The sequence below is a fragment of the Lipotes vexillifer genome, unplaced genomic scaffold (genome assembly GCF_000442215.2).
Source record: "Lipotes vexillifer unplaced genomic scaffold, Lipotes_vexillifer_v1.1 scaffold1432, whole genome shotgun sequence".
Taxonomy (NCBI): Eukaryota; Metazoa; Chordata; class Mammalia; order Artiodactyla; family Lipotidae; genus Lipotes; species Lipotes vexillifer.
The window spans coordinates 128,228-155,765 of NW_006795398.1; the positions used below are offsets into that span (position 1 = coordinate 128,228).

At 42.1% G+C, this 27,538-nt stretch overlaps 1 protein-coding gene across 1 annotated transcript in view; it reads right to left on the bottom strand.

Moving 5' to 3' along the window:
• The window catches only part of LOC103079262 (oncostatin-M-specific receptor subunit beta), a 20,718-nt gene extending 8,080 nt beyond the window's left edge, over window positions 1-12,638 (bottom strand). The window contains exons 1-2 of the mRNA XM_007467612.1: window positions 12,566-12,638; window positions 4,006-4,178 (exon numbers count right to left, since the gene is read on the bottom strand). Of these exons, the coding sequence (XP_007467674.1) occupies window positions 4,006-4,178; window positions 12,566-12,638 (246 nt within the window). The remainder of the gene's footprint in view (window positions 1-4,005; window positions 4,179-12,565) is intronic.
• Between the last annotated feature and the right edge of the window lie 14,900 nt (window positions 12,639-27,538).

A 27,538-nucleotide genomic window follows, 5' to 3' on the forward strand; every position in this document is an offset into this window, starting at 1 on the left:
TTTTTGAGGTACGCGGGCCTCTCACTGTTGTGGCCTCTCCCGTTGCAGAGTACAGGCTCCGGACGCGCAGGCTCAGCGGCCACGGCTCACGGGCCCAGCCGCTCCGCGGCACGTGGGATCTTCCCGGACCAGGGCACGAACCCGTGTCCCCTGCATCGGCAGGCGGACTCCCAACCACTGCACCACCAGGGAAGCCCCGAAACATACATTTTAAACTACAAGTTCTGTGGTCCTGATCCATGCAACTTTCACTATTTAATATGAGCGATCACAGGTACCTTTTCTTAATTATTATTTAAGAACCAATACCAAAATAAATAAATAAATAAAAGGAACTGTCAGTTCTGGTGACCTCGCTATAATGTCAACAAGCCGCCGGCTGGATTTTGCCTCCCCCATCTCTTGGGAATTCGGCCACTTCTCTTGTCACCACGGTCACCACCCACTCCAGGCCCCTCTCCTCTGGACCAACCCCACTGCTTGCTTCCAACTGGTCACACTTCACCTCCTCCAGTTCTCCTAACTTCTCTCCACTGTGTGGCCGGAGTGAGCTCTCTTTAAGACTTCCAATCAGAGCTCATCACTCCGCTTCTCGCTGCTCCCTGGACATAAAACAGCAGCTGGGCACGACCCTCGGTGTGTGTGTGGTCTAGCCCTGTCCTGCCCACCCCACATGCCCCGCGCTTTCAGGCCTGAAAGCTCCCAGCCCCTTTCACTCAGGACCTCTGCTCACCCCAGCTGGATCTTCCTGGGACATACCTTTTCACCCTCCATGCTAAATTAGCTTCTAATCTTCTTTCCTATTTTGGCTCCAGCTGCCCTTCCTCCAAGGTGCTGAAAAAGGTCAGGCCTAATCTCACCCCACAGCCCCGTGTCAGCGCCCTGCACTCCTCACGCCTAGGATACTCTGAATTGTGTGATCATCTCCTTATTTTTGCTCAGCACTCACAGCCCCATGCCTGGAATAATGCCTGGACCTGAGCCCACAGTCTAAAACTCTGTGCTAAAGGATTTCATCAGTTCATTGATATGCAGTGAGCTCTGTTTTTCCCAGACACTCTTTGTGTGGATTCTGTCTAACCACAAGTTGTGCTTTGTGGTCTTTATAGGCCTGCTGCAGAGGAGATAAAACTTTTCGTTGAAAGCATCAATTCAGCAACTTTTAAAAATGTGATGACTGTGTTTGGGCTGTTTTCATTCATCGAAGTGGCAAGTTTAATTTGGCCCTGGCAGACATTAGTATGTTACAAAAAACTGGCATTTACACAGAAGTCCAACCGAGATCACTGATTCATTCCTGAGAAGTGAGCTCATCCCTCACTGATTCACGCTCCAAGCCTCCTTCCAAGCTTGAGCTGTTACTCTACTCTGCCTTCTCCTGCCATTGATGGAACCATAAAGCAAGTGGCTGGAAAGGCTGTGGGCAGAACCCTAGCCAGGGTGAGAGCACGTAGTGCAGCTTGAGTGGCCAGTGCCGGCCAGGAGGCAGCTCAGAGTCCCTGGTCCAGCTGTGACAGCCCCTGTCAACATGCTTTTCCTTTGGCTTGTTTGGGAACAAAACAGTCTGACGCATGAGTGAGGGTGCATTACAGGGACCTGCCCTAAGAAAAGGAGATTACAGTCCAGACGGAAGCGACCTCTCTCAGCTGCTTTGTCTGACCCTTAACCGGAGGGGGACCTTATGTCTGTCCTTGACTTCAGGCCTGAGAGGTTCAGACAAGGGCTTCTCTGGGCATCGTCTGTTCTGGGACACGTGGAGACTGATGACCTGGGAAGACTGCATGTGGCTGTCACACCTGTGGGGGGCCCGGGGCTCCAGCCAGAAACAGAGCTGCCTTGAGAGGGGCAGTTCCCTCCTCTGGGTGTGGCAGGTCCTCCACCACCCAACCCCAGCAGGAAAAGGGAGAGTTCTGTGTGGACATGGTCAGGGTGAGGCCGTCTCAGTTTTTCTTAAATTGTCCTCTTAGTGTTGTTCTGTGTGTCCTGGACTTTCTCAACTGTGCTGTAAACAATTCAAGGTCAAAGGTGTTTTTTCTTTTCCTGTTCCTGACATCTGGCATAGGCAGGTATGATCATCTTTTGTGAAATGAATGAATGACAGAAAAAAGAAGAAAGAAAATAAAAAGCAGCACCACAAACCTCTCTGTGCCTCAGTTTTCTCCTCTGTTGGGATCAGGCTAGCCTGCGTGTTATGGGGACCGTATAACCGACAAGGCAAAACTCTACCCTCAAACATCTCCAGCCTTGGTAGGTTACACAAGGAGGTTTCACCAGCGGCTTTACCTTGAAAAGAGAACTACCTGAATCAAAGGTGTAAACAGATATGAACAACTGTCTGTTCACATGTTGCTATTGTTATTTTCTCTACTATGAAAGCAGAAAGAACTGTCTTTTAGAAAAATAAAGAATGGGATCAACTTGGTCTATGGTTAATGTTACTTTCGCTAATGGTGTTAAGTGCTAGTTTTCCACGAATTCCTCCAGCTCTTCTCTCAAATTTCTTTTCCTTAGATAATTCTTAGCCTCAATATGACCTCTGCTCGATGTTGTACTGGGTCCAACAACCAGTGTCTCCATCAACAATACAAAAAATATGAAAATACAAAATTATTAGCATGAGCGGGATGGTGGGAAGATGGGCTGGCGGTGGGGAGGGAACAGCTGTACATAAGCATTGCTGTTGTTTAAAGTAAGAACACCAGGGAACACAATGCAAGTGCTTCTTGGATCTGTGTCTCCTGGCCTGCAGAACTAATGAACCCAAATAAACTAAGTTTGGCCTCAAAAAAAAAAAAAAAAACAAAACCCAACACCGAACAACTCTCATGGTGGGAAGCTGCCCTTTGAGGGGTGGAATTCTAGACCTGGTATCAATCCTAAGTCAACAGTCAGAATGATATTTAACTTAGGCCACTCACTCAGATCTCAAATGCAGTGGTAGCTAAAGAAAGTAACTGGAGCTTTTAAAGCTAGTAGCCTTTATGCTTCGCTAAAGGAACTAGCCACCTGGCTCCCTGTACTCATGCCTCCAGCGCCTGAGAGTGGCCGTCCACTAGCAAGTGGAGGTCCCCAGTAATGACACAACCCTGTGTTGCCCTTCCCTCCAACGCAAATTCTCTGTTCGCTTCAGCGGGAAAATATTTCACTGTCCTTCAACATCCCATGCTAATAAATGATCATGATGTGGGCATAGATTACTAAGGTTCCCTGCACCATAAATGGTAATTGAAAGAAACTACCAAAGTCTGTAAAGCAATTATACTCCAATAAAGATGTTAGGGAAAAAAAATAAAATAAACTACCAAAGTGCCCCAATGCACTAGATGGGGAAGCGTCAGGCAAAACAGACACAACCATGATTTAAACCAGACAAGTGAAAAATCGATCCCAAATAATTCAAGGGCAAAAAGCGTGTGAAATTCAGGACTTTCTTAATTTAATTTGCGGTAGAAAAAGCCACATATGAGGCAACAAAGGACACTGTAAATTACTCTCCAACATGGCCCATGGAGAACCTCTTCGCTGATTAGGACAGAAAGTGCTAGAATTGTTTATTCCTCGCATCTCAGCATAGCATTAGGAAAAAAAATTGCCTGCGAGCCACAGTGGCATGAAAAATGTTGCCAAACTCTTAGATCTGATTTAGGAAGATCTCTGGTGGACAGGGAAGGAAGAAGGAAGAGGAATAAGGTGATTGACCTTCATGGATTTTTGGAATCCAGTATTCACAAGGACAGACTCCAACAGCTTCCACAGGGAACAGAGCAGCACTGAGAAAATGATCTGATTCGTAGCATAGCCCATCCAACCTACCAAACCAAAACTGTCACGTCACTTTGTCCGGGACCCTCTTAACTAAAAACACAGAAATGCGATTATTTAGGACAACTATTGTGAGTTGCCCAAATATTTCCATATTGGGATTTGGGGGGATGTTATAAAAGATAAAACACAGTGTCAGAAAAGGATTTTTTAAAATATTGAGCCAAAAAGAAAAATACTTACCACCCAGATGACATTGGATGTTTTAAATCTACTGATCTGTATCTGAAAAACCATTTTCAATTCCTGATGATAAGCGAGGCTGTGGACAGTCCATTGTAAATGCAAACACTGATGCGTAGAATTGACAGAAACTTTCAGCAATTCAGGAGTTAATGATAAAGGTTCAGACAAGACTGAAAGGCCAAAACAAGATATGAAATAACATTTAATAGGAGTATGATTGAATAGTCACAGATAATTAAACTGTTCAATATCATCATTGTTTAGCTGTGGAAATTATTGCTCACATATACATTCTAGAATTAAGACACTTTGAAAACCTGGAGGGAATTCAGAAATCACTCAGCAGATAAAGAATTTAAGACCTAGATGAATGAAATGACTTGCTCAATGATACACAGCAAATTAATAAATTGATAAACAGTTTCACAAGATAAAAGGATACTCTATTGAACAATCTAAATGGTTCAGAAATTTGTAATGAGGCTGAATAAAGAAAGAGGACTTTTTGCTATAAATTTCATAGTTATGGACATCTAAAATGAAAATTTTCTTTTTGGAAGTCAATATTTCATAGTTTATAAAGTAGCTATAAAGTGACAGCAAGTTCCATCTCTAGACATTATTGCTTAAATCTCAATGCACTGAACTTAAAACACCTCTGGCAAGAATTCACTGGACTCTTCGGATGAGACTAGGCACTTGGTGTGAAATCAAATAATTGTGACAAGGTTTCTAGCTCAAGGAAGGAACCTAGCTGGAGAGACGCAACAGACTCGTAAGAAGTAATGAGTCATTGCAAGTTTAGAATATTTAGTGGTGTGATAGAGTCTGTCAAAGAGTAGAGATTCAAACACGAAACACATTTGCTGAGGTCAGTGAGCTAGGAAACAGCCCAGAGAGAGGATGGGGCCTGATGGAGTGAGTGAGGTCACTGCTAATTCTTGGAGAAGAACCAAGCACCACTTTTTACATAAGCAGAGGAAATGCTGTACAGATTCAAAAGGAATCGTGTGCCGAATCAACTGGTTTCACTCCCTTCTGAGGGAGTCTAAAGTAAACTGGGAATGGTGCAAAGGTACTGAAAAGTTTAAGACTGTAGAGAAAACAAAAACTGATAACTGATGGTCCATGGTGGAGCAGATTTCATCTTTTCAGCATTCATTTTTCTAGTTCTTTGGGGGTTTCCCCTAGTGATCTGAGACCCTCTGGCACTTAGTTTAAAAGGCAAGAGAATATGTTCTTTTGAGATTAAAAATGGAAAGAATCTCTAATACTGGAAAAAAATGTTCCAAAACTGCCATTCTACATGTGCTATTTTTCTCACAGAGAGGTAAAAATAACAGCGACAACAAGATTGAACACGTACTATTTACCAGGCACAGTGCTAGGTGCTTTACGTACGTTGTCTCGTGTAATGCCCACTGTAAAACTCAGGCAGTAATTTTTTATAGATGGGGAAACTAAAGTTCAGTAAGCTTAAATGATTTACACAAAGTTATATGGGATTAAAGTATAGATCTCTCTAATACCCAAACCTTGCTCCCCTTTATTGCACTGCCTGCCAACTGTTAAGGCAGGAGTAACTTGCCCAATCAAAGGTCACATGGAATGGAATGTCTGAGAAGTATGCTGCATGGCTCCCACCATGTCCTGCCAAACTCAGGATACAAATGAAAAGGACAGGGCTCCGGACCCAGCCAGATAAGCTGAGAAGCATTCCTGGTAGATATAAGCATGAAGTTTTTCATGTGAATGGTCCACATGGTAGACAGGTTCACGATCCAAGTAAAGCATTAGCCTCAGAATTTATTTTAAAAAATCTCAGAAAATTCATTCTATGGAAGTTAGGTTAACAAGAGTGTCCATAAAATCCAAGTTATTAGCCATCAATGACTATCTTCCCAAAATGATACCCATCCTTTGTAATATTTTGTAAATGCGGTGCTGGGGATGGCTAGAGTACCAATTAAAATCTCAGTATGCACTCCCATGACCTTGGATTTGGCAGTGGGTCCTTAGATATGACATGAAAGCATGAGCCAAAAAAGAAAAAATAGATAAATTGAACTCCATCAAAATTAAAAACTTTTGTGCATCAAAGGACATTGTCAAGAAAGAGAAAAAAAACTAAGAATGGGAGAAAATATTGGCAAATCACTTATCTAGCATCCAGAATACATAAAGAACTCTTACAACTCAACAACTAAAAGACAAACAACTCAGTTTAAAAAATGGGCAAATGATTTGAATGGGCATTTCTCCAAAGAAGATGTACAAATGATGAAAAAGCACATGAAAAGATGCTCAGCATCATTAGTCATTAAGGAAATGCAAATCAAAACCATAATGAGATACTATCTTACACTCACAGGATGGCTATAATTTTAAAAATGGAAATAAGCATTGGTGAGGATGTTGAGAAATTAGAACGTTTGTACATTGCTGGTGGGGATGTAAAATGGCTTTAGCACATAGGGGCTTCCCTGGTGGCGCAGTGGTTGAGAGTCCTCCTGCCGATGCAGGGGACACGGGTTCGTGTCCCGGTCCGGGAAGATCCCACGTGCCGCGGAGCGGCTGGGCCCGTGAGCCATGGCCGCTGAGCCTGCGCGTCTGGAGCCTGTGCTCCGAGGAGGGAGAGGCCACAACAGTGAGAGGCCCGAGTACCGCAAAAAAAAAGAAAAAAAAATGGCTTTAGCACTGTAGAAAACACTTTGGAAGTTCCTCAAAGAGTTAAAATCACCATATGACCCAACAATTCCATTCCTAGGTATATATCCCAAAGAACTGAAAGTAGAGACTCAAATACTAGTACACAAATGTTTGTAGCAGCACTATTCACAATAGCCAAAAGGTGGCAACAACCCAAATGTCCATCGGCAGATGACTGGATGAACAAAGTGTGGTATATCCATTCGATGGAATAAGGAATGATGCTACAAATTAGGCAAACCTTGAAAACATTACACTAAGTGAAAGAAGCCAGATATAAAAGGTCTTATATACATAGTATGATTCAATTCATATGAAATATCCAGAATAGATAAATCCATAGAAAGATAAAGCAGACTTGGTGGTTGCCAGGGGCTGAGGGAGGGAGGAATAGGGGATAATTGCTTAATGATTACAGGCTTTCCTTTGGGGATAATAAAAACGCTTTGGAACGGTATAGAGGTGGTAATTGCAAAACATATTAAATGTACTAAATGTCACTGATTTGTCCACTTTAACCATAAACTGATTAATTTTGTTACGTGAATTTCACCTCAATAAAATTTTTTAAAAATATACATGATCATGATAAAAATGTTCAAATAATACAGAAATTGAATCTCCAGCATCTTACCAACTCCACTCTCACTCCATTGCCAAGTTCAAATCATGTATGTTTTTCTTGACTTTTTTCCATACACTTAAAAAAATCATATTGAACTATGCACTCCATTTTATATTTTTTAAAGTACTTATATTATTTTTAAAAAGCTATAAAGAGAAGTAAAACTAAAATGTTAACAGTCATTTCTGGATGGTGAGGTTGAGTGATTTTAACTTTCTTTTTTATGCTTTTCTGTACTTTGCGAATGTTCTTTAGAAAACACGTATTACTTTCAAAACCATATAATATGCTAGTTTTTTCCGTTGCTGAGCACAGGATCCGGACGCGCAGGCTCAACGGCCATGGCTCACGGGCCCAGCTGCTCCGCGGCACGTGGGATCTTCCCGGACCGCGGCACGAACCCGTGTCCCCTGCATCGGTAGTTAGATTCTCAACCACTGCGCCACCAGGGAAGCCCTAGATATTTTTTTAACATCTTTATTGGAGTATAATTGCTTTACAATGGTGTGTTAGTTTCTGCTGTGTAACAAAGTGAATCAGCTACATGTATACATATATCCCCATAGCCCCTCCCTCTTGCGTCTCCCTCCCACCCTCCCTATCCCACCCCTCTAGGTGGTCACAAAGCACAAAGCTGATCTCCCTGTGCTATGTGGCTGCTTCTCACTAGCTATCTATTTTACATTTGGTAGTGTATATATGTCCATGCTACTCTCTCACGTCGTCCCAGCTTACCCTTCCCGCTCCCTGTGTCCTCAAGTCCATTCTCTACCTTTGCGTCTTTATTCCTGTCCTGCCCCTAGGTTCTTCAGAACCTTTTTTATAGATTCCATATATATGTTAGCATATGGTATTTGTTTTTCTCTTTCTGACTTACTTCACTCTGTATGACACACTCTAGGTCCATCGACCTCACTACAAATAACTCAATTTCGTTTCTTTTTATGGCTGAGTAATATTCTGTTGTATATATGTGCCACATCTTCTTTATCCATTCATCTGTTGATGGACACTTAGGTTGATTCCATGTCCTGGCTACTGTAAATAGAGCTGCAATGAACACTGTGGTCCATGACTCTTTTTGAATTATGGTTTTCTCAGGGTATATGCCCAGTAGTGGGATTGCTGGGTCATACGGTAATTCTATTTTTAGTGTTTTAAGGAAGCTCCATACCGTTCTCCATAGTGGCTGTATCAATTTACATTCCCACCAACAGTGCAGGAGGGTTCCCTTTTCTCCACACCCTCTCCAGCATTTAATGTTTGTAGATTTTTTGATGATGGCCATTCTGACCTGTGTGAAGTGATACCTCATTGTAGTTTTGATTTGCATGTCTCTAATGATTAGTGATGTTGAGCATCCTTTTGTGCGTTTGATGGCAATCTGTTTATCTTCTTTGGAGAAATGTTTATTTAGATCTTCTGCCCATTTTTGGATTGGGTTGTTTTTTTTTTTTTTTATATTGAGCTTAATATGCTAGATTTTAAAAGAAATATTAAGATACCTGGTTCACTTCACTACGATGACACTGCAGAATGCATAATTTAGTCTTCTAAATTTACACCAAAAGGCTGAGCCCCAGTTATCTTTCCAGTTTTATTCCTCACTGAAAGTTAATAAATTGGCATGCTGATTCTTAACAAGTTTGGGCAGAGTGAATCATGTATCAGGCCCTATTCACTCAAAGGTAAATGAAGTAAGTTGAAATTCCTGAATGCTCAAAGCCCAAACATGGTGGTCATATTCTATTGTTATTTGGCTAGAGGTTTTATCTCCTTTGTGAATAAAATGTCTCAATTCGCTAGTTAGAGGCAACAGCTGTTATTCATTCTCTCCCTAAACCTGTGTCTTCCAAGCCTAATACAGTGAACTAGAGGGAGATGGGGAGAGATGAAAGGGCAGATCCCTTATGGAACAGGGGGGATGTTGTTTTAGTAGCCATGGAGCCATCAGCACCAGGGAAGCAGGGTGCATGCAAAGTCACCCCACCTTTCCTAGCCCTCATTTCATCTTGCCTGTATGGTCGTTCGTTGCTGTCAGTCTCACTCTAGATTCAAATTTCCTGGAGGACAGAGGCAGAGGCTTATGCACCTTTGAACGAACTCTTGTCCCCAGAACTTGGCATGACGTCTTACCCGCAGCAGATGCGGATCTCAAATGACAGAGATCCAGCATCACCATGATATCAAGTGCCTGCCTGACCAGCAGCGCCTCACTAATAATTCGTCCTTCCTGGCACTCTCTTCTCCCCAGGGCTGCTTTTCCCACCCAGCGTGTAAGCCCTGATCTCAGCGTGCTGTCATAGCCTGTTCTGTGTTTGTCTCTCCGCGGACTGTGAGCTGAACACGGTGGAACTGAGTCTTACTCAGCACACTGGAACCAAGACCGTAACGTACCTCTCATGGTATCGACACTCCGTGGCTGGTTGCTGAATGAGGGAATCACCTACAAGTATCAACTTTACTTCTGGAAGCTCTGGAAGGCTGCCATATGATGCTTTAGACAAAAGGGGAATTCTTTATATTGACATGTGCTCTTGGTGAGTGTTGAGTGACTCAGGTACTCGAGAGACAGCAGTCGGAAATAACTGGGTGGAAAGCAATCTAGGACATCCTTGGGAAATAGCAGGAAATGCCAAGGGAAAGTCAGAGAGATAAAGGGACCTTGGGGATTATTCAGTCCAATCCCAATGTTTTTCAGATGAGAAAATTGAAACTAGGAAAAGGGAAGTGACTTTCCCAAGGCCACACAACCCAACCAGAACCCAGAGCTCTTGGCCCAACTCTTTAATTTATAACGCTGTACTGGCGTGTGGCCAAAAAGGGCAGGCTTTGGAATCAGACAGACCTAGATCTAGTCACAGACTGTCCTCCTATTTTCCCCAACCTATTTCTCTGTCTGGTCCCAACAACACTACTTAAGGAAATAAACTGTGGCCCATTCGTAAGATGGGATACCATGCTGCCATTAAATATGTTACTTCTAGAAAAACTTTTAACGTCAAAGGTAAAAACTCTCATCATATATTGTATTAATTATTTTGATAAGTATATACGAAAGTAAACTTATTAATGTATATTTACTTCACTTGTTTAATAATTTACCTGTATATACTTTAATAAGTATATATAGTATAACTTCCTAGTATATATATTTTACATATAATATATATACTTTATACTATATATACTGTAATAAGTATATATACTTTACACTAGTTATACTTCAATAAATATAAACTTTATACTATATACACTTATTAAAGTATGCATAGTATAAATACTCCCAGTGCACATATAGTATAATTTTACCTCTATAAAAAAAAACCTACACATTTATATCTCTTTGTCTGTGCACACATACGCACAAGACTGGAAGAAAATACATCCAAATGCTAGTCATGATCTCTGGCTGATGGAGAGTGAGCCCAGGGCCGACAGGAAGCGAGCCTGGGCTCTGTCTCATTGGACAGGAGAAGCTAGGTTATCTGAAAGGGAGTCTCAGGCCTGAGCCTGGCTGGGTGACTGAGTGAGAAGCCCACTGCTATGAGTGGACATTTAGTAGGTACTGGGTCAGATGCAGCAGAAATTGAGACAAGAAATCCAAGCAGTTAAGGTGAGGACAAAGCAGGATCACTTCGCAAAGCGGGCATGCTTAGCTGAGAAAGCTGGAAGCAGAAACAAAGATTGGTGGAGAGAAAAACAGGTAAATGCAAGTCTGATCTAAATAAAGGAAGCTGAAGGGTGAGCAACAGAGCTTGCCCTGAGAGCAGAGTTCCTTGTAAGTAGAAGGCTCACAGTAAACAGCTGTCAGATCAGATATTGAGACTTCACTAGGGAAGTGAGCTGGGCCAAAAGCTTAGGGTTAAACACCTGGGTTAAACACCTGGATTCTCTGGAGAGCCTGGAGTTGGGGCCCTGGGTCTGTCTGGGAATCAGGAGCTCTAACTGAGCCTAGGCATTCTTATGGTACAGACCACCCACTCAGCCCCAGTGTGTCATGCCTAGATTTTAGCAAGTAAGATCGATGGAGTGAGGGGTATCAATATTACAAAAGAGGAGTCCTCCTAATTTCCACCTTTCAGCTCCAGATTGTGGGAGAAACCAACAATCAAACTGATTTTTAAGAACCCATAAAAGTAGCACCTTCTCATGTGCCCTGAACCTAATAAAAAACTAAACCCAGACCTAAAGAGTATCAGGCGGAGAATTGAGCTCTCATGGGAACAAAATCTTCCTTTTATTTCCAAATAGCTTATCACAGAGTTTCAAGGGAAATGGAAAACTTCTATGGATATTTCTTGCAAACATCATTTTCATGAATCCATGGACAGGAATTGTGTGAGTAATTACTAAGAGCATATGCCTGTACCCTCTGTTACAAAGGGAGTATACAGCAAAGAATAAAGGCAGAAAGAGGAAAAGGTAAGACTTTATAAAATATGGGTAAAAGCAACACAAACTTTATAAACCCATAGAAACTCTCTCAAGTTTGAATCTGTCTTCACACTGGCTCAAAGTGATAAAATATCCATAAACATTTTAATGGTGTTGAATTCTTATTGACTTTATTTACAAAGTTGATTTATGGCCAAATACCTTCACTGTGGGAGTAGCTAAGAGACAAATACTATTTTTTTACCCATAAACAGCATTTCAGCACTTAGCATATTATCTTGCAGGTTAACAGCCTCTCAACGAACGCAGTTGTGGCACATCCCAACTTGCTGTAACCTTGCAGCCGACACTGGACACATAACCCATCTCTACCCAGCAAGTTTAGAAGGAGCTCCTCTGGCAATGGCCATGGACCATATATTGATCATGACATTCTCTGGGATTAGATTCACTGACAAGTTACCACTGACCGGGAAATCAAGGTTAAGGTATAGCTCACTCCACTGACCGGGAAATCAAGGTTAAGGTATAGCTTACTCCACTGACCGGGAAATCAAGGTTAAGGTATAGCTTACTCCACTGACCGGGAAATCAAGGTTAAGGTATAGCTTACTAAAATGAGCCATCAAGATCAGGAAGCTCATGACTAAGGTAATCACTGCTACTTACCAATTCCAAGTAATTTTCAAAGAAAAATGACCTGTTGAGTTTTCTCCAAAGTACCTGTCACCTTGTTTTTTTTCCCCTAGGTGATTTTTTTTTTTTTTTTTTTCTTTTTTTTCCACTTTTTTTTTTTTTTTTTTTACTGTTCTTTCCACTTCTTACCTTCACTTTCGTAAGTTCTCAAGGACAGCAATGCCAAGAGGAATGTTGTCTGAAAAACTGCAAAGAGAGCCATAGGTTCTGGTTTTCTGAAAAAGATAAATTGCAAAGAAGGCAAATTTTATTTAAGTTTAGCTGTGAGCACGTTTCTTTGAACCAGCTGCGGAAGATGATGGCATTAAGGCTCCCATTCTTCTCTCCTCCTTATGTGCATACCCCCCGTCACTGTGAATTTGGAGTCCCCTGTCGCCCCACAATGAGGCAATTTCCCTGCTCCATCTGACTTGCTTTGGCCCGTAAATGAGGCAGAAGTGATGGTATGCCAGCTTGGAGCCTAGGCCTCAAGAGACTTTATGTATTTCTGCTTGCTCTTTTGTGTTTCCACCTTTGGCATGAAAAGAGCATTTCTGGGCTATTCTATTAGACCCAGGAGGAAGACAAGAAACCTGAGGCAGAGCTGAGCCCCTGAGTTGCTCCAGCAGGGGCCAGCCTCGGTCAGCCAGCAGCCGGCCAGCCCCAGCCCAGAGCAGCTGTTCCCAGATGTGCCACTGAGTCTGTGTGGCAATAGATAACGATCCACCAATCTCTTCCAACCAAGCAAAGGTTGGTGAAGAAAGATAAAGCAGAGAAACAAAAGTTAAATATGAAAAAAACGGTCACAGTCTCAGAAGAGCTACATTTGAATGAATTCCTCATGGGGGAGTCATCTCCACTCTGCCCTGTCTCCCTCCTTAAAATGTCACCTGAGAGAAATGAGCGCTTGCCACCGACGGAGACAGGCAGAGTTTCATTGTTGAAGATAATTTCCGGTTTTCCTTGTCTTAGAATAGGGTTGTGAACTACAGGTCAAAGAGCTTCACTGACTCATCAGGTCCTCAGACCATTGGACAATCCGAGCGTGCACAGAATAAGCCTGGATGGCCTCAAGGAGGCTAATATGTTCGTTTCATAATAAACGTTTCGTCACGGGAAGTACCGAATTTCACTTTTCTGCTTCAAACTCTGACTTATCATGGAGAGAAGCAAAGAAAAATTCAAAGTCATCTTTTGCCTCCATCTAGTCCCCTTGGGCTTCATCAAAAGCTCGAAGTTCCATGAACCAGGTCATTCATTTTCACTGCCCACACCCTCCATTTATTTCCTTTAAAGGGCATTTTACAAGAAATGGGGATGACAGTGAAAACAGCAAGAGGGTAAACCAAACCATTCAATTACTTTGGGGTGGTCAAACCTGCTTATGTGGGAGCACAAGTCTGCAAATGACAGCTTTACCTCCTGATTATTTAAGCACTGCTTTCTGTTACTTCAATTTTTGGCAACAGGTCATCCATACCACACTGAAGTCTCTACTGGCGACTTCAGATAGGTTCCTATTACACCTGCATATCAAAGCCGGGAGAAAACTGACTCAAGAGAAAAGATCTTCTGCTGAGAACCAAAGGGGAGGCAAAGGAAAATGGCACAGTGGAGTGTCTGACACTCACTCTTCATTCAAATATCCATCCAATCCTGGTCTACGGCACAGGGTCCCATCCTCCTGGCACTTAGGTCACCCAAGGAACACAGGAGCCACCACCATGAGGAGAGCTCATCCCTGCAATTCGAAAGCAGGTGATTCCAGGAAATCCAAAAAAGAGGGGATATATGTGTACATATGGCTGATTCACTTCGCCGTATAGTAGAAACTAACACAACATTGTAAAACAACTATACCCCAATTAAAAAAAAAAAAAGAAGGTGATTCCGGGGGTGAGATGCACACTGCCTCGTGTCCTCTGCACGAAAGAGGGCTATTCAAGATGTTTGTAAAAAGGCGGAGTTTTAGTAAATCAAATATTTTACATGTCACAAAAATTAAACAAGTCATGGGGCAGAGAAACTTAAAACTAGAAGTTAGAGGCCACCTACCAATTAAGGGTAACCAGAAACTAAAGAATACAAGTTGTCATATAACAAAATTGAAAGATAAGAGTATTTATTTACAAGGGATGTACTTCTAAGGTCTGAGTATCTCAGGACAGTCTTTGAGAATCACCAGGACAGTCCTGTCTGAAGCCCTGCCCTTTCCCACCATCTCACACATGGCAGGTTGTGAAGCTGAGGACCTTAATTCCAGCAGCCACTTAGATTTCCTGGTTTTCTTTTCATCAGTTCTGATGGGCATGGTTTTACACATGCTGGACAGGTGGTAGCTGTGACCCAGTGGTCACTGCCTGCACAGAGCAAAGTGCTTATTTCCAGTGTTGTGACCGGACAGCCACCATCCCAATACTTCAGGCTCCAGACCACCTCAGGACCTTTTGCAGAAGGACTACGAGTCCTAGCCTTGGCTGAAATCCTAAAATCAAAACAGTTCATCAAAACCTGCAGAACAAGAGTCAGCAGATGGGAGAACCTCCCAGAGACCCGTGTGGAATCCACTTTGGGAAATGCCCTATGAACAGATTTCCTGTAGGCACAGAGCCGCTCTGGGCCAGCTTCTTCCAAACCCCAGGTGACTGCTGCACAGCCCACGTGGTTCCCCTCCACGCCTCCTATGTCAATCCTCCTCGAGTTATCGGACTCTGAGTGCATCAGCTATCTCCCTGTGAGACCCCCAGTAACAGAGTGAAAAGCCTGGAGGTGAGGAAGTGACCTGTGCAGAGATCCTGAGGTGGCAGAGTGCTGGGCATATAGTCAAGGAACACGGAGCCGGGTGTTGGCACGGGCGAGGAGGTGAGTGACCGGCGCAATCACAGGGCATGCGGCGAGGCAGAGCAGACAGGGAAAACGCTTTAGAGACGTCGGCTTCTACTCTGAGATGGGAGCCACTGGGTAGTTCTAAACAAAGGAGTAACACGGTCTACCTTGTATTGTACAGGAAGGACCCCGTAATGAAGACACTGAAGCAGGCAAGAGTGGCATGAGGGAGTGCAGGTGGAGGTCACGGCCATAGTCCAGGGGAGACTGATGTTGGCTTACACCCGGCGGGGGGGATGGCAGTGGCCATGGGAACGGTGATGAAATGGGAGAGATTTTAGATAGAGCTGGCAGGGTGTGCAGGGTGGTGACAAAGTGAGACATCGTGGATCGCTCCAAGAATTTTGGCCTGAGTCCCTGGGAAAATGGAATCACCATTAATGGAGAAGCAGAAGAATGATATAGTGGGCTGTATCAAGGACCCAACTTGCGACATCTCAATTTGAAATGCTCACTTGATATCCAAGTGGAGATATCAAGTAGCTAGCTGGATACATCATGTGGAGGGGCCATGGGAGGGGTCGTGGCTGGGGGTATAAATCCAGGCATGCTTGGTGCATACAAATAGTATTTAAAGCCATAGGACTGGAATATCTCCAAGAGGGCGTACAGACAGAAAAGAGAAAGAGGTCTGAGCACATAGCTCTGGGGTGCTCTACACCCTACACTACACCCCCTTATGCAGATCAAATGAAAATCCAAGATTAGGCCAGGCTTTCCCACGTCACCTCAGGGATGAGGGCTGGTGAGTCCCTCAGCATCAGGCGGCTGCTTGGCACGTTCCCCTACAGGTGCTCAGGGTGCACCAAGCAGGGTTTGGTTTTTCCTCTGAAGCTCTGCTTCTGACCCGAGAGAGGCTACCCAGCTCTCCATTCATTCAACAGGCTTTCTCCCTCCACAACCATGAGCAAGGAGCACTGCCACGTCCACTTTCCAGTAAGAAAAAGAAGTCTGGGAAGTACGAAGTGGCAGAATTCAGAAAGGAAAAATACTTTCCTGCTCCATCTGCATGACACTGTCCTCTCCCAAATCTGTTCTCTCTCTTTTTTAAAAAAATTTCCCCAGTGTTTTAAAATTGAGGTATAGTTGAGGGAATTCCCTGGCGGTCCAGTGGTTAGGACTCAGCACTCTCACTGCCGGGGCCCAGGTTCAATCCCTGGTCAGCAAACTAAGATTCCCACAAGGTGCCCAGTGCGGCCAAAAAGAAAAAAAGAAAAGAAAAAGTACAGTTGATTTACAATATTGTGTTAGTTTCAAGCATACAGTAAGTTTATTTGTGTGTGTGTGTGTGTGTGTGTGTGTGTGTGTGTGGAGAGAGAGAGAGATTATTTTCCATTATAGGTTATTACAAGATATTGAATATAGTTCCCTATGCTACACAGTAATTCCTTGTTGCTTATCTATTTTATATATAGTAGTTTGTATCTGTTATTAGGATTATGGGATTAACAAATCCAGACAAAATCTGTTCTTTATTTTTATTTTTCAGATCTCCATTTTTCCTACCCAGACTATGAGCTGCTTGAGGACAGGTCTACATCTTATTCCCCACGTCTGTCACAGTACCAGAACGCAGCTGCTACCCAGTCAATATCCAGTAAACAAACAAAAACTTGTACCAATTTTCCTGCATTCTCTCTTCCTTGCTTTCAATTTTATTTTAATTAAAATGGATTCTTTTTCAGGCCCTTCTACATTTTCTGTTGCCAAATGTTGCCGAATTCATTGTCTTTCACTGACATTCCTCCTCTGGAGGAAAAAGGGAGGAAAGAAAAGAAAAATTACCCACTCCTTTTGTAGCACATCTCATTCAAATCTTGTCTCTTTGCAAAAAGATGATGCCTTTGAATATCCCCCACGTGTAATACTACACGTGGGGGATATTCAAAGATCTACTACATGCGTAATAAAATCTACATGTGTAATGAAAACACAGCTTTTGAAAAATCTGCCCCTCTTCACCAGCGCTTCTTGTTCTGTCATTACTGAAATATTTATTCCTGAGAAGTTTCCCCACCGCAAATAATCCCCACGGGAAGCAGTTTAATCGATCACTCGCTTCCCAAGAACATGGGTGTGTTGCCAAACTCTTCAAAATTGGCTGGGTGCCCCAGTGATGTCACGCAAATACTATTTTAAAGGAGAAGCTGTTCAAGTAGGACACGTGATCCGTGGGCGTACCTTGTGAAAGTTCTATGTGGCAGTTCAAAGAGTTGCATGCCACTTCATGGAGGATGCCCACATCTTCCAGGTTCTGTTCTTTATAGTTTTTTTTTAAGAGCCCTGCCATTTGTCTTTCGGAGCCCCTTTGAAAGGGCCTCCACCGTTACAGCACAGGATTGATTACCCACAAGGTTTCGCCCCAATTCCACCGCCCCTTCCTCCTTAAGTATCCATCACTCAGGGGAACGCGCAGGGTTCAAGCACTTCCTCCCCGCCCTCTAAACCTACCCATTAAGTGTTTCTACTAGTTTTGTAAAGGTCAATCCTGATTTATGAGACTGAATTGACTCATAGCTCATCTTCTTTTTTTAAGCAATGTTTAGTTAATGATTCTTGGACTCTGTGATTCGAGATAGGAGTAAAGCTGAGTCTCTAAGTTGTATGTGAAGTCAAAGAAAGAACTGGAAAACCTGGACCCAAGGAATATTCTGGACCCAAAGAATATGTAGGCATTTAGTAAATGCTAAAGGCGATAACTTCATTTGAGAAAAGATACATTATTCCCCCAAATGGTACTGGAACAATGTACTAACCCAGACATGTATGGGAAAAGGAAGCTGTTAACAGTTACGTACAGCTGCTCTGACATAAGACTACTTAGGGTCTAATCCCCCCTCTGGCACTTAATAACTATATGACAATAGACAAGTTACTTAAACCATCTAGGCTTTGATTTTCTTTTCTGTAAAATGAGAATAAATAACCTACCTCATAGGATTGCCATGAGGATCAAATAAGATTATGAGAACATACACACAGTAAATCCAATTAATGTTAATTTGATCATTATTGCTACTGCTTCATTTCCTTCAACAAAATAAAATCCAGATGAACAAGGATGTAAATGCAAGACCATCAGCTTTACTAGAATAAACAGAGAACTCATAAAGCTCAACATCAAAAAAACAAACAACCCAATTAAAAAATGGTCAGAGGGCCTGAACAGACATTTTCCAAAGAAGACATACGGATGGCCGACAGGCACATGAAAAGATGCTCAACATCACTAATTATCAGGGAAATGCAAACCCAAACCACAGCGAGTTATCACCTCACACCTGTCAGAATGGCTACCATCAAAATACAACAAATAGCAAATGCTGACAAGGATGTGAATAAAAGGGAACCCTCTTGCATTGTTGATGGGAATGTAAATTGGTGCAGCCACTATGGAAAACAGTTTGGAGGTTCCTCAAAAAATTAAAAATAGAACTCCATATGATCCAGTAATTCCACTTCTGGGTATTTATCTGAAACAAATGAAAACACTAATTTTAAAAGATGTACGCACCCCTATGTTCATTGCAGCATTATTTACAATAGTCAAGATATGGAAGCAACCCATGTGCCCATCAAAAGATAAATGGATAAAGAAGATGTGGCATGTGTACACAATGGAATATTACTTAGCCATAAAAAAGAATTCAATCTTGGCATTTGCAACAACATGAATGGACCTAAAGGTTATTATGATAAGTGAAATAAGTCAGAGAGAGGAAAGACAAATACCACGTGATTTCACTTATAACATGGAATCTAAAAACTATAATAAATGAACAAATATAACTAAACAGAAACAAAGTTGTAGATAGAACAAATAGGTGGTTGCCAGAGGGGCTGGGCTGGGGCGAGGAGAGAAATAGGAGAGGGAGATTAAGGTATATAAACTTTCAATTACAAAATAAATGAGTCACAGGTATAAAATGTACAGTGTGGGGAATATAGTCAATAATTATATAATATCTTTGTATGGTGACAGATGACTAGACTTAAGGTGATCATTGGAAATGTATAGAAATACTGAATCACCATGTTCTGTATTAGGAACTAACATAATGTTGTAGGTCGATTACACTTCAAAAACAAACTATTAGAAAAAGGGATCAGATTTGTAGCTACCAGAGGCAGGGAGTAGGGGGAGGGGGAATTGGAGGAAGGCAGGCAAAAGGTACAAACTTCTAGTTATGAGACAAATAAATACGAGGGATGTAATGTGCAGCATGATAAAGATAATTAATGGTGATGTACGTTACATATGAGAGTTATTAAGAGAGTAAATCCTAAGAGTTTTCATCACAAGGAAGATATTTTCTCTATTTCTTTAATTATGTATTTATATGAGATGATGGATGTTCACTAAACTTACTGTAATCATCACTTCATGATGTATGTAAGTTAAATCATTATGTGTACACCCGAAACTTATAGTGTTGTATGTCAATTATATCTCAGTAAAAATGGAAGAAAAAGATTACTAGAATAAAACATAGGTGAATATTTGTATAATCTGTCCAAGCACGATACGAAACCAGAAGCAAAAAAGGTAAAGACTGCTATACCAATCAAATGAATATTGAAAATTGTTGGTGATATAATAGGTCCAAAACCAAAACCAAACTGGGAACAACAGTTTCAATACTTATGTCACAAGAGATCTTAGAAATCAGTAAGAGAAAGAAACTCTATAGAAAAACTGGCAAATGACATGATTATGTAATTCACAGAAAAGAAAGAAATATCAATAACCAAAAAGAGAAAAAAGAAAAACTGGACACTATCACTAATAATTAAATACACACAAATTAAAGCAGTAGTTGTGTATATCTCTGTGTCTGTGTGGCGTCCAATTGGCAAAGCTTAAAAAGGTCTTAATACCTAGCACTGGTAAGAGTTTGAAAAAGTAGGCATTGCTACTCACCGATGGTCAAAAAGCACAACTTTAACAAGGTCAATTTGGCAATATCTATTAAAATTTTAGTATGCATTATCTTTGATGCAGAAATACTATTTCTGGAATTTTGTCCTCTGTTCACTGTAACATTGTTTTTATTGAGGAAAAAATTAAAACAATCTAAATATCCATCCAAAGAAAGTAGAAAATTTAATTATGCTGCATTTCTACAAAAGAATATTATCAAGCTGTTAAAAAGGATGAACTAGAATCATGTGTTGACATGGAAGAATGTCCAAAAAATATTGAATGAAAAAGCAAGTTTCAGAAGAGTGTGTGCAGAAAACCACCTCTAGAAGAGAAGTGTGGCAACTGTACAGCTATGCCACTCAGAGCTCCCTTCGCAGGAACCTACTGCATAGCTTCCTGACAGCCTCCATTGCCACACCTTTGGATCCACTGCACATTCACACCCAAGCCCACAGTCCCCCCTGGCTGCTCCCGTCAAATATCAAACCAAGTCTTCTCCACCCGACACGGGGCTCCTCTAATAGACAACCTTTGATCAAAGCCTCCCTATCACTGGCTGGAACTTTCTCAGAGCTGCACTGTAGCTGAAGCTCTTCCTTGCCAATCTTCCTTCTTCCCTATCCCCTTTCACAGGGCTCAGACCTGCAGTGGGTTTGGGGGTGCTCTCTGCCTATTCCTGCTCCCTTTTCCCTTTATCCTTCACAATGCTTTCCCAAAAGATCTCCTGCACATCTATTTCTGCCTTGCTGTCTTCTACTTGAAAGATCCAAACTGGCCCCAAAAGACACACCCAACTACTAAGAGTTATAAATTTAGAGCTTGTGTGGGGGAAGGGAAGCAAGTAGGATGAGAGAAATTATAGATCTCTCTCAAGTTATGTAATTCTTCAACATAAAGCATTCTTTAAAACATGTGTGTGCGTGTGTGTGTGTGTGTGTGTATGCGTGTTTCACAAATATTGGGTTCAGTCTTGTGCAAGTACTGGCAATTCCATTATTTCCACACATATATCCCAACAGGGGTAAACTAGTCAAAAGTGTTTTGTGATTCAAATCCAGCCCATGGCTGTCAAACAGACCTGAAAAAAGATTGATATTTTTTTAGGTATTGGATCAGTCTCTGAGGGTGTCATGTATTTCCGTACAAAAAAATGTGATCTCTCAGGTCCTGAGAAAATGCAGGCACTTTACTAATGCATTTTCAAACAGAGAGGAACCAATGTCCCAGACAGAAAAATATACTGCCATCCTCTTTAGACATATGGGCACACTAGATTGAGATTAACTTGCTCAAAGTCCCCTGTTAGGAAGACTGGGAGTAGAGAGAATTGACTAAGAGATAATGTGATGTGTGAGAAATTTACTCACACAAGAGTGTAGCTCCTGTTGATTTACCTCTTCTCAAGATCTGTCACACACTGTTCTCACACAGCAGAACCTCAGTCCATGCTTTCTAAGAGTTCTTTTTAATCTTACACTTAGTCTTATGTTTTTCCAAGTGTTCCTTATGTCTTATGTTTTTCTCTTTGCTAAGACACTTGTAATTCTGGCTTTCCTATCAGCTGACTTACATTTCATACTCAGACTCGATATATTTTATGTGGCTGTCTTCATCATAAATCAACAGTTTTAAATAATCCACATAGTTAATTGTCTCAGTGATTTCAGATCTAAGAATAGAATTTGTTGTTATATTTAGCACTTTCACTAACTCTCTTTTCATAAGGAAAAAAAAAGAAAAAGAAGAAAGGAAGGAAGGGAGGAAGGAAAAAAGGAAACAGCCTAAATATAATTTAGTTCTTTAGCATATAATATTAAAAGAAAGCAATTTACAAGTCATGTCAATCACATTTATCCCCAAAGGACATACTGTCACTAGCAGCATAATTTTAAATATCAGTGAGAGACTACATACGCAAAGTGTGGGATAAAAATCTGCATTTAAACAAGATCCCCAGGTGATGCAGATACACACTGAAGTTTGAGAAGCATTACTATATTCAATATTTATTATATATTTTTGTCTCCTAGGACACTATGGATATATGAAGGAGAAGGTTTACCACTTCTTGCTCTGACAAGGCGCACAGCAGTGCCCACAGCAGGATAGGAAGGGAAATGTGAAAATGATCCCAGCTAGCACATACTGGGTGCTAACCCTCTGCTAGGTGCTTTGCTAAGTAATTTACATGCATTTATTAATAGAATCCCTATAACAGCCCCCTGAAAGGAAATTCAATTATTATCCCCATACAAAGATAGGGAAATTAAGGCTAAGAAAGGCTAAAAGTAACTTGTCCAGGTTGACACAGTCAATTCAGAGCTTGAGCCACGTGAGTCACTAGCCAGTCACATCACACTGCTCCCTGCACATGTGAAGGGCATACGACAATCGACATTAAGGCATAAAAAAATTACTGATAATTAGAAAGCCAAGAAAATCTTAAGAAAAATTCCAATAGGATTTTATTAAACTTGACAAGTTATTTGTAAAGCTTATACAAAATGAAAATGTATGAGAATCACTTACAAAAAACGTTCTGAGGGGAAAAAAACACAAATATATACTCCTAGATATAAAAATATACCATCAAGCTGTAGCATTTAACACAGGTGATACTGGCAGAAGAAGAGACAAAAATAGATCAGTGAAATAGGGTAGAATCCTGAAACAGGGCCTTATATAAATAGGAATTTATTTTACTATAAAAATAGAATTTCAAATGAGTTAGAAAAAAAGTTGTATGATTATATAAACAGCATTGGATCAACTGCTTAAAACTTAAGAAAAAAGTTGTTACATTTTACCTTTCACCTTATACAAAAATCTGAAATTTTGCAGAGCTAAATGTGAAACCAAAATAATAAAAGTATTAGAAAAAAAACTTAAAAATAATTTTTAGGTGAAAAAGACCTTTCTAAGGTACACAAAGCACAGAAAGCATGAGATTGCAGAGCTGATTACACACACATTTAAAACTTCTGTGCAGCAAAAGATAGTTAAAAATAAAAGCATTGGGCTTCCTTGGTGGCACAGTGGTTGAGAATCCACCTGCCAATGCAGGGGACACGGGTTTGATCACTGGTCTGGGAGGATCCCACATGCCGTGGAGCAACTAAGCCCATGTGCCACAACTACTGAGCCTGCGCTCTACAGCCCGTGAGCCACAACTACTGAGCCCACGTGCCACAACTACTGAGCCCGTGCACCACAACTACTGAAGCCTGCACGCCTAGAGCCCGTGCTCCGCAACAAGAGAGGCCACTGCAGTGAGAAGCCCACACACCGCAACGAAGACCCAACGCAGCCACAAATAAAAAATAAATAAATACATTTATTTTAAAAATAAATAAAAGCATTATAAATGGATAAGCAGAATATGGTATACATAAACAATGGAATATTATTCAGCCTTAAAAAGGAAGGAAATTCTGATCCATGCTACAGCATGGATGAGCCTTGAGGACATTTTGCTAAGTGAAATAAGCCAGTTACAAAAAGGCAAAGACTATATGATTCCCCCATTTATATGAGGTACCTGGAGTATCTGAATGCATAGAGACAGAAAGTAGAATGATGGCTGTCGGGGGTTGGGAAAAGGGGGAATGGGGAGTTATTGTCTAATGGGTACGGTTTCAGTTTTGCAAGATGAAGAGTCCTGGAGATGGACGGTGGGGATGGTTGCACAACAATATGAATGTACTTAATGACACATACCTGTATACTTAAAATGATTAAAATGGTAAATTTTATATTATGTATTTTACCATAATAAAAAAAATTTGGAAAATGAGCATTACACTAGAAGAAATATTTGCATCACCTACAACAGACAAAAGATGAAGAAACTGAGTACCTATAGAGCTTCTGCAGTAAATAGAAATGAGAGAAAGCAACTCAGTAGGAGAGTGAGCAAAGGATACGCACAGGTAATTGACAGGAGACACACATGATCCATAAATACTGTGTTTAGAAATATTAAATTGCAGCAATAATCAGCAAAATGCAAATTAAAATGCCTTATTGGGTTTCACTCATTTACCAGATTTGAAAATTTAAATAAAAAAAAAAAAGAGATAACACCTGGTTTTAGGAAGGATGAGGGAAGTAGAGTCTCATGGGCTGAGTTTAAATTAGTACCTGGGGTGGGTCAGTGGTGCAATTTGAAGGGTTTTATCTATCAAGTTGAAAAATGGATAAACCCTTTGACTCACAAATCTCTCTCCTAGGATATTATACTCAGGCTTAAGCACAATCTTCCCTGAAGCACTGTTGCTAATGCTGAATAGTTTTAAACAACTCAAATGTCCATCAATAAGGGAAAGGATGAATAAATGTCTCTAATTAAAATAATAAGAAATAAGAATAAGCATTATTACTTTAGAATAACATGTAGCCATTAGCAAAAGAGGTACATACAGAGATGTTAGATCTCTAAGACTTGGGGGTGAAAAAATAAGCTGCACAATGATAGTAAGATCTCATTTACATATATTAAAACATAGTGTAGGCCTTCCCTGGTGGCACAGTGGTTGAGAATCTGCCTGCCAATGCAGGGGACACGGGTTCGAGCCCTGGTCTGGGAAGATCCCACATGCCACGGACTAGCTAAGCCTGTGCACCACAACTACTGAGCCTGAGCTCTACAGCCCGGGAGCCACAACTACTGAGCCCTCCCACCACAACTACTGAAGCCCACGCGCCTAGAGCCTGTGCTCTGCAACAAGAGAAGCCACCGCAATGAGAAGCCCGTGCACCACAACAAAAAGTAGCCCCCGCTCGCCACAACTAGAGAAAGCCCGTGTGCAGAAACGAAGACCCAACAAAGCCAAAAATAAAGTAAAATAAAATAAATAAAAAGATAATTGTACAATTTAAAAAAAAATCTTAAAAAAACATAGTGTATATATACATATTATGCAATTGTACAGAAAAGAAGAAATCTTGGAATAGTAGGTACCAACCTGAACTTACCCTCTTCTGAGTGGGAGTAGGAGTGCATTTCATTTCATATAGTTCTTATATATATTCACTTATTATTTGCATTATTTTTAAAACACCGAAATAGAATAGACAACCTTGTAAAAGCCAGGACACAGCTGCTGGAGAAGAAACTTGTGCTTTACAGAGCAAGGAAGCCTGCTTGGAGGGAGGGGTATTGCTCACAAAATATTATTTGTCTTATATTTCCCCTTTTCATATATTTTTTTCAATCAAGGAGGACTGCCTCCCCCAGGGAAAAGAGAGCCAGGGCTCACTGTTCCTGTAAGTGAGCAAGATGACACTCAGTTTTCCTTCCACCCAAGCCAAAAATCCTCTCACAAGGAAAACATACACCTTCCTCTTGTCAAATCACAGCACCACCGATTCCTCTTTCAACACCCTGATAGTTTTCCTGATTTGGTTCCTTTTTCAGGACAAAGGGTTACAAGAAACAACAGAGACTCTGGAACACCTCTCTGCACCCCTGTAGATGTTTCTGCTCTTTCAGGTTAAAGAACGGGGTAGAAGGAAAAGACCCAGTGTGTAAGTGTTCTCCCCAGTGTGGCTCCAGTCCCCGTTGGACACCTAAGACCAGCCCTTTCCTCTCAAGGTGGCCTTGGATACAGAAGGTTTAGAGGTTTAGACACATTTGCTGAGACAACAGGAGACAGAACAGGTACCACAAGGAGGCAAGTTACAGCTGAGAATTAGCTCTGTTCAACAATCATGTTAGCTGGTGAGCTCCCTGCCACCGGAGGCATTCTCACGATACTGAACGCTATCTGGGAGATGCCAAACTTAGCATGCCCTGAAGATTCTGAGTAGGCAGGTGAAGGTGGAGTCCAGCGCTTTGAAAAGCTTCAAGAATGATTCTAAGACACAGCTAAGTTTGGGAACCCCTGGCCACTATGACCCTTTGGGGCCCTTCAGCTTCAAGGGTCTCTGAGTGCATTTTAAAACAGCCAAGGAGAGAGACAAAGCAGGACAATAATGAAGCAACACGAGTGGGGTGGGGTGGAAAACACTCTAAAAAGGGTCCTAGAGTTTGAGGCACAACACAGTGGTTATAAGCAGATTCCAAAGCCAAATCCTGACTCTGTCACCCGCTAGCTGTGTGACCACAGACAAGTTACTTAACTTCTCTGGGTCTCAGTTTTCTCACTGATAAAATCAGAATGAGAAAACTGCTACCTACCTCACTGGTGAAGCTTAAATCGTCTAGCATATGAACAGTACTTAGAATAGTGCCTGGTCCCATAGTTAAGTGTGAATCATTATTATTTTGCAGAGGAGGAGACAGAGGCTGAGGCCATAAAGTTAACCTGACCCAAGTCCCAAAGTCAGTTTAGACTTGAGAATAAGACCCAGAGCTTCCTTCCTTCTAGCTCAAATGAAATACACTACATTCAGTTCTATCATATCCTCTGCCTACGTCGACCCCTCTTGAGTTGGAGAATAAGCTTGTTCAGTCTTCCGGCTTGTCAGTTACCAGGCGTCCCTGCTCAGTTGCACGGCGCACTGTGCTTCCCACCATAGGACAGGCAGGCAGGACGGATGGATGCGTGAGCGGGCCAAGGACTGTCAAGAAAGGGCTCTCGGTGTCAGGGGCAAAGCCCCGCGCTTCGCGACGTCATTGCCACCGCGGCCAGCTCTACGGTCTTGGACCAGTTATTGAACCCCTCCGTGCTTTTTGCCTAGGAAAGGTTTGTCTATAAAAGGATGAGGGGGGGGTTAGTTACAAATGCAAGGCTCCCACCGCCCAGCCAGACACCTCGGCGCTCCTTGCATTCGCTTGGCGTCTACCCCAGACATCTCCCCGGGATTTCCCGCTCCACCTGCGCGTGAGCGCCTCCCGCTTCCAGGTGTAAACAGAGACCGGGTGGAGGGAGATCGCGGACTGCGAGAGGAATGGCTGTCAGGTGGGAGTTAAGGGAGCGTGAGGGGAGGCTGGAGACAGCAGTTCACTCTGGAGTGCTGGGAGAGAGGCAAAAGTGGGTCAAATGGTAATTTTAACTCCCAACTACCTGCGAAAGAGGCGGTGGGATGGCGAACATAAAAGCAGGGTAGGAACCGTCGTGGTGTCCCCAGCAGCGTGCGCTCTGGGAAGAATTAGTATTCCAGTGTTACGCACCAGGCTGGCGCGCCACGGGTGAGGACCCCTCGAAGCACCGTCTCGGAGCAGAGCGAATCCCGAAGCAAAGCAAACGCGGGGCCTCGGCGGCGCCAAGCAGGGGAGAAGACGGCTGAGCTCCGGGCCGCGTCCAGCCGGGAAGGACCGGCAAAGGGGTCGGATTCTTCCCGACGCCACCCAGGTCCGTCCGTCGGAAGAG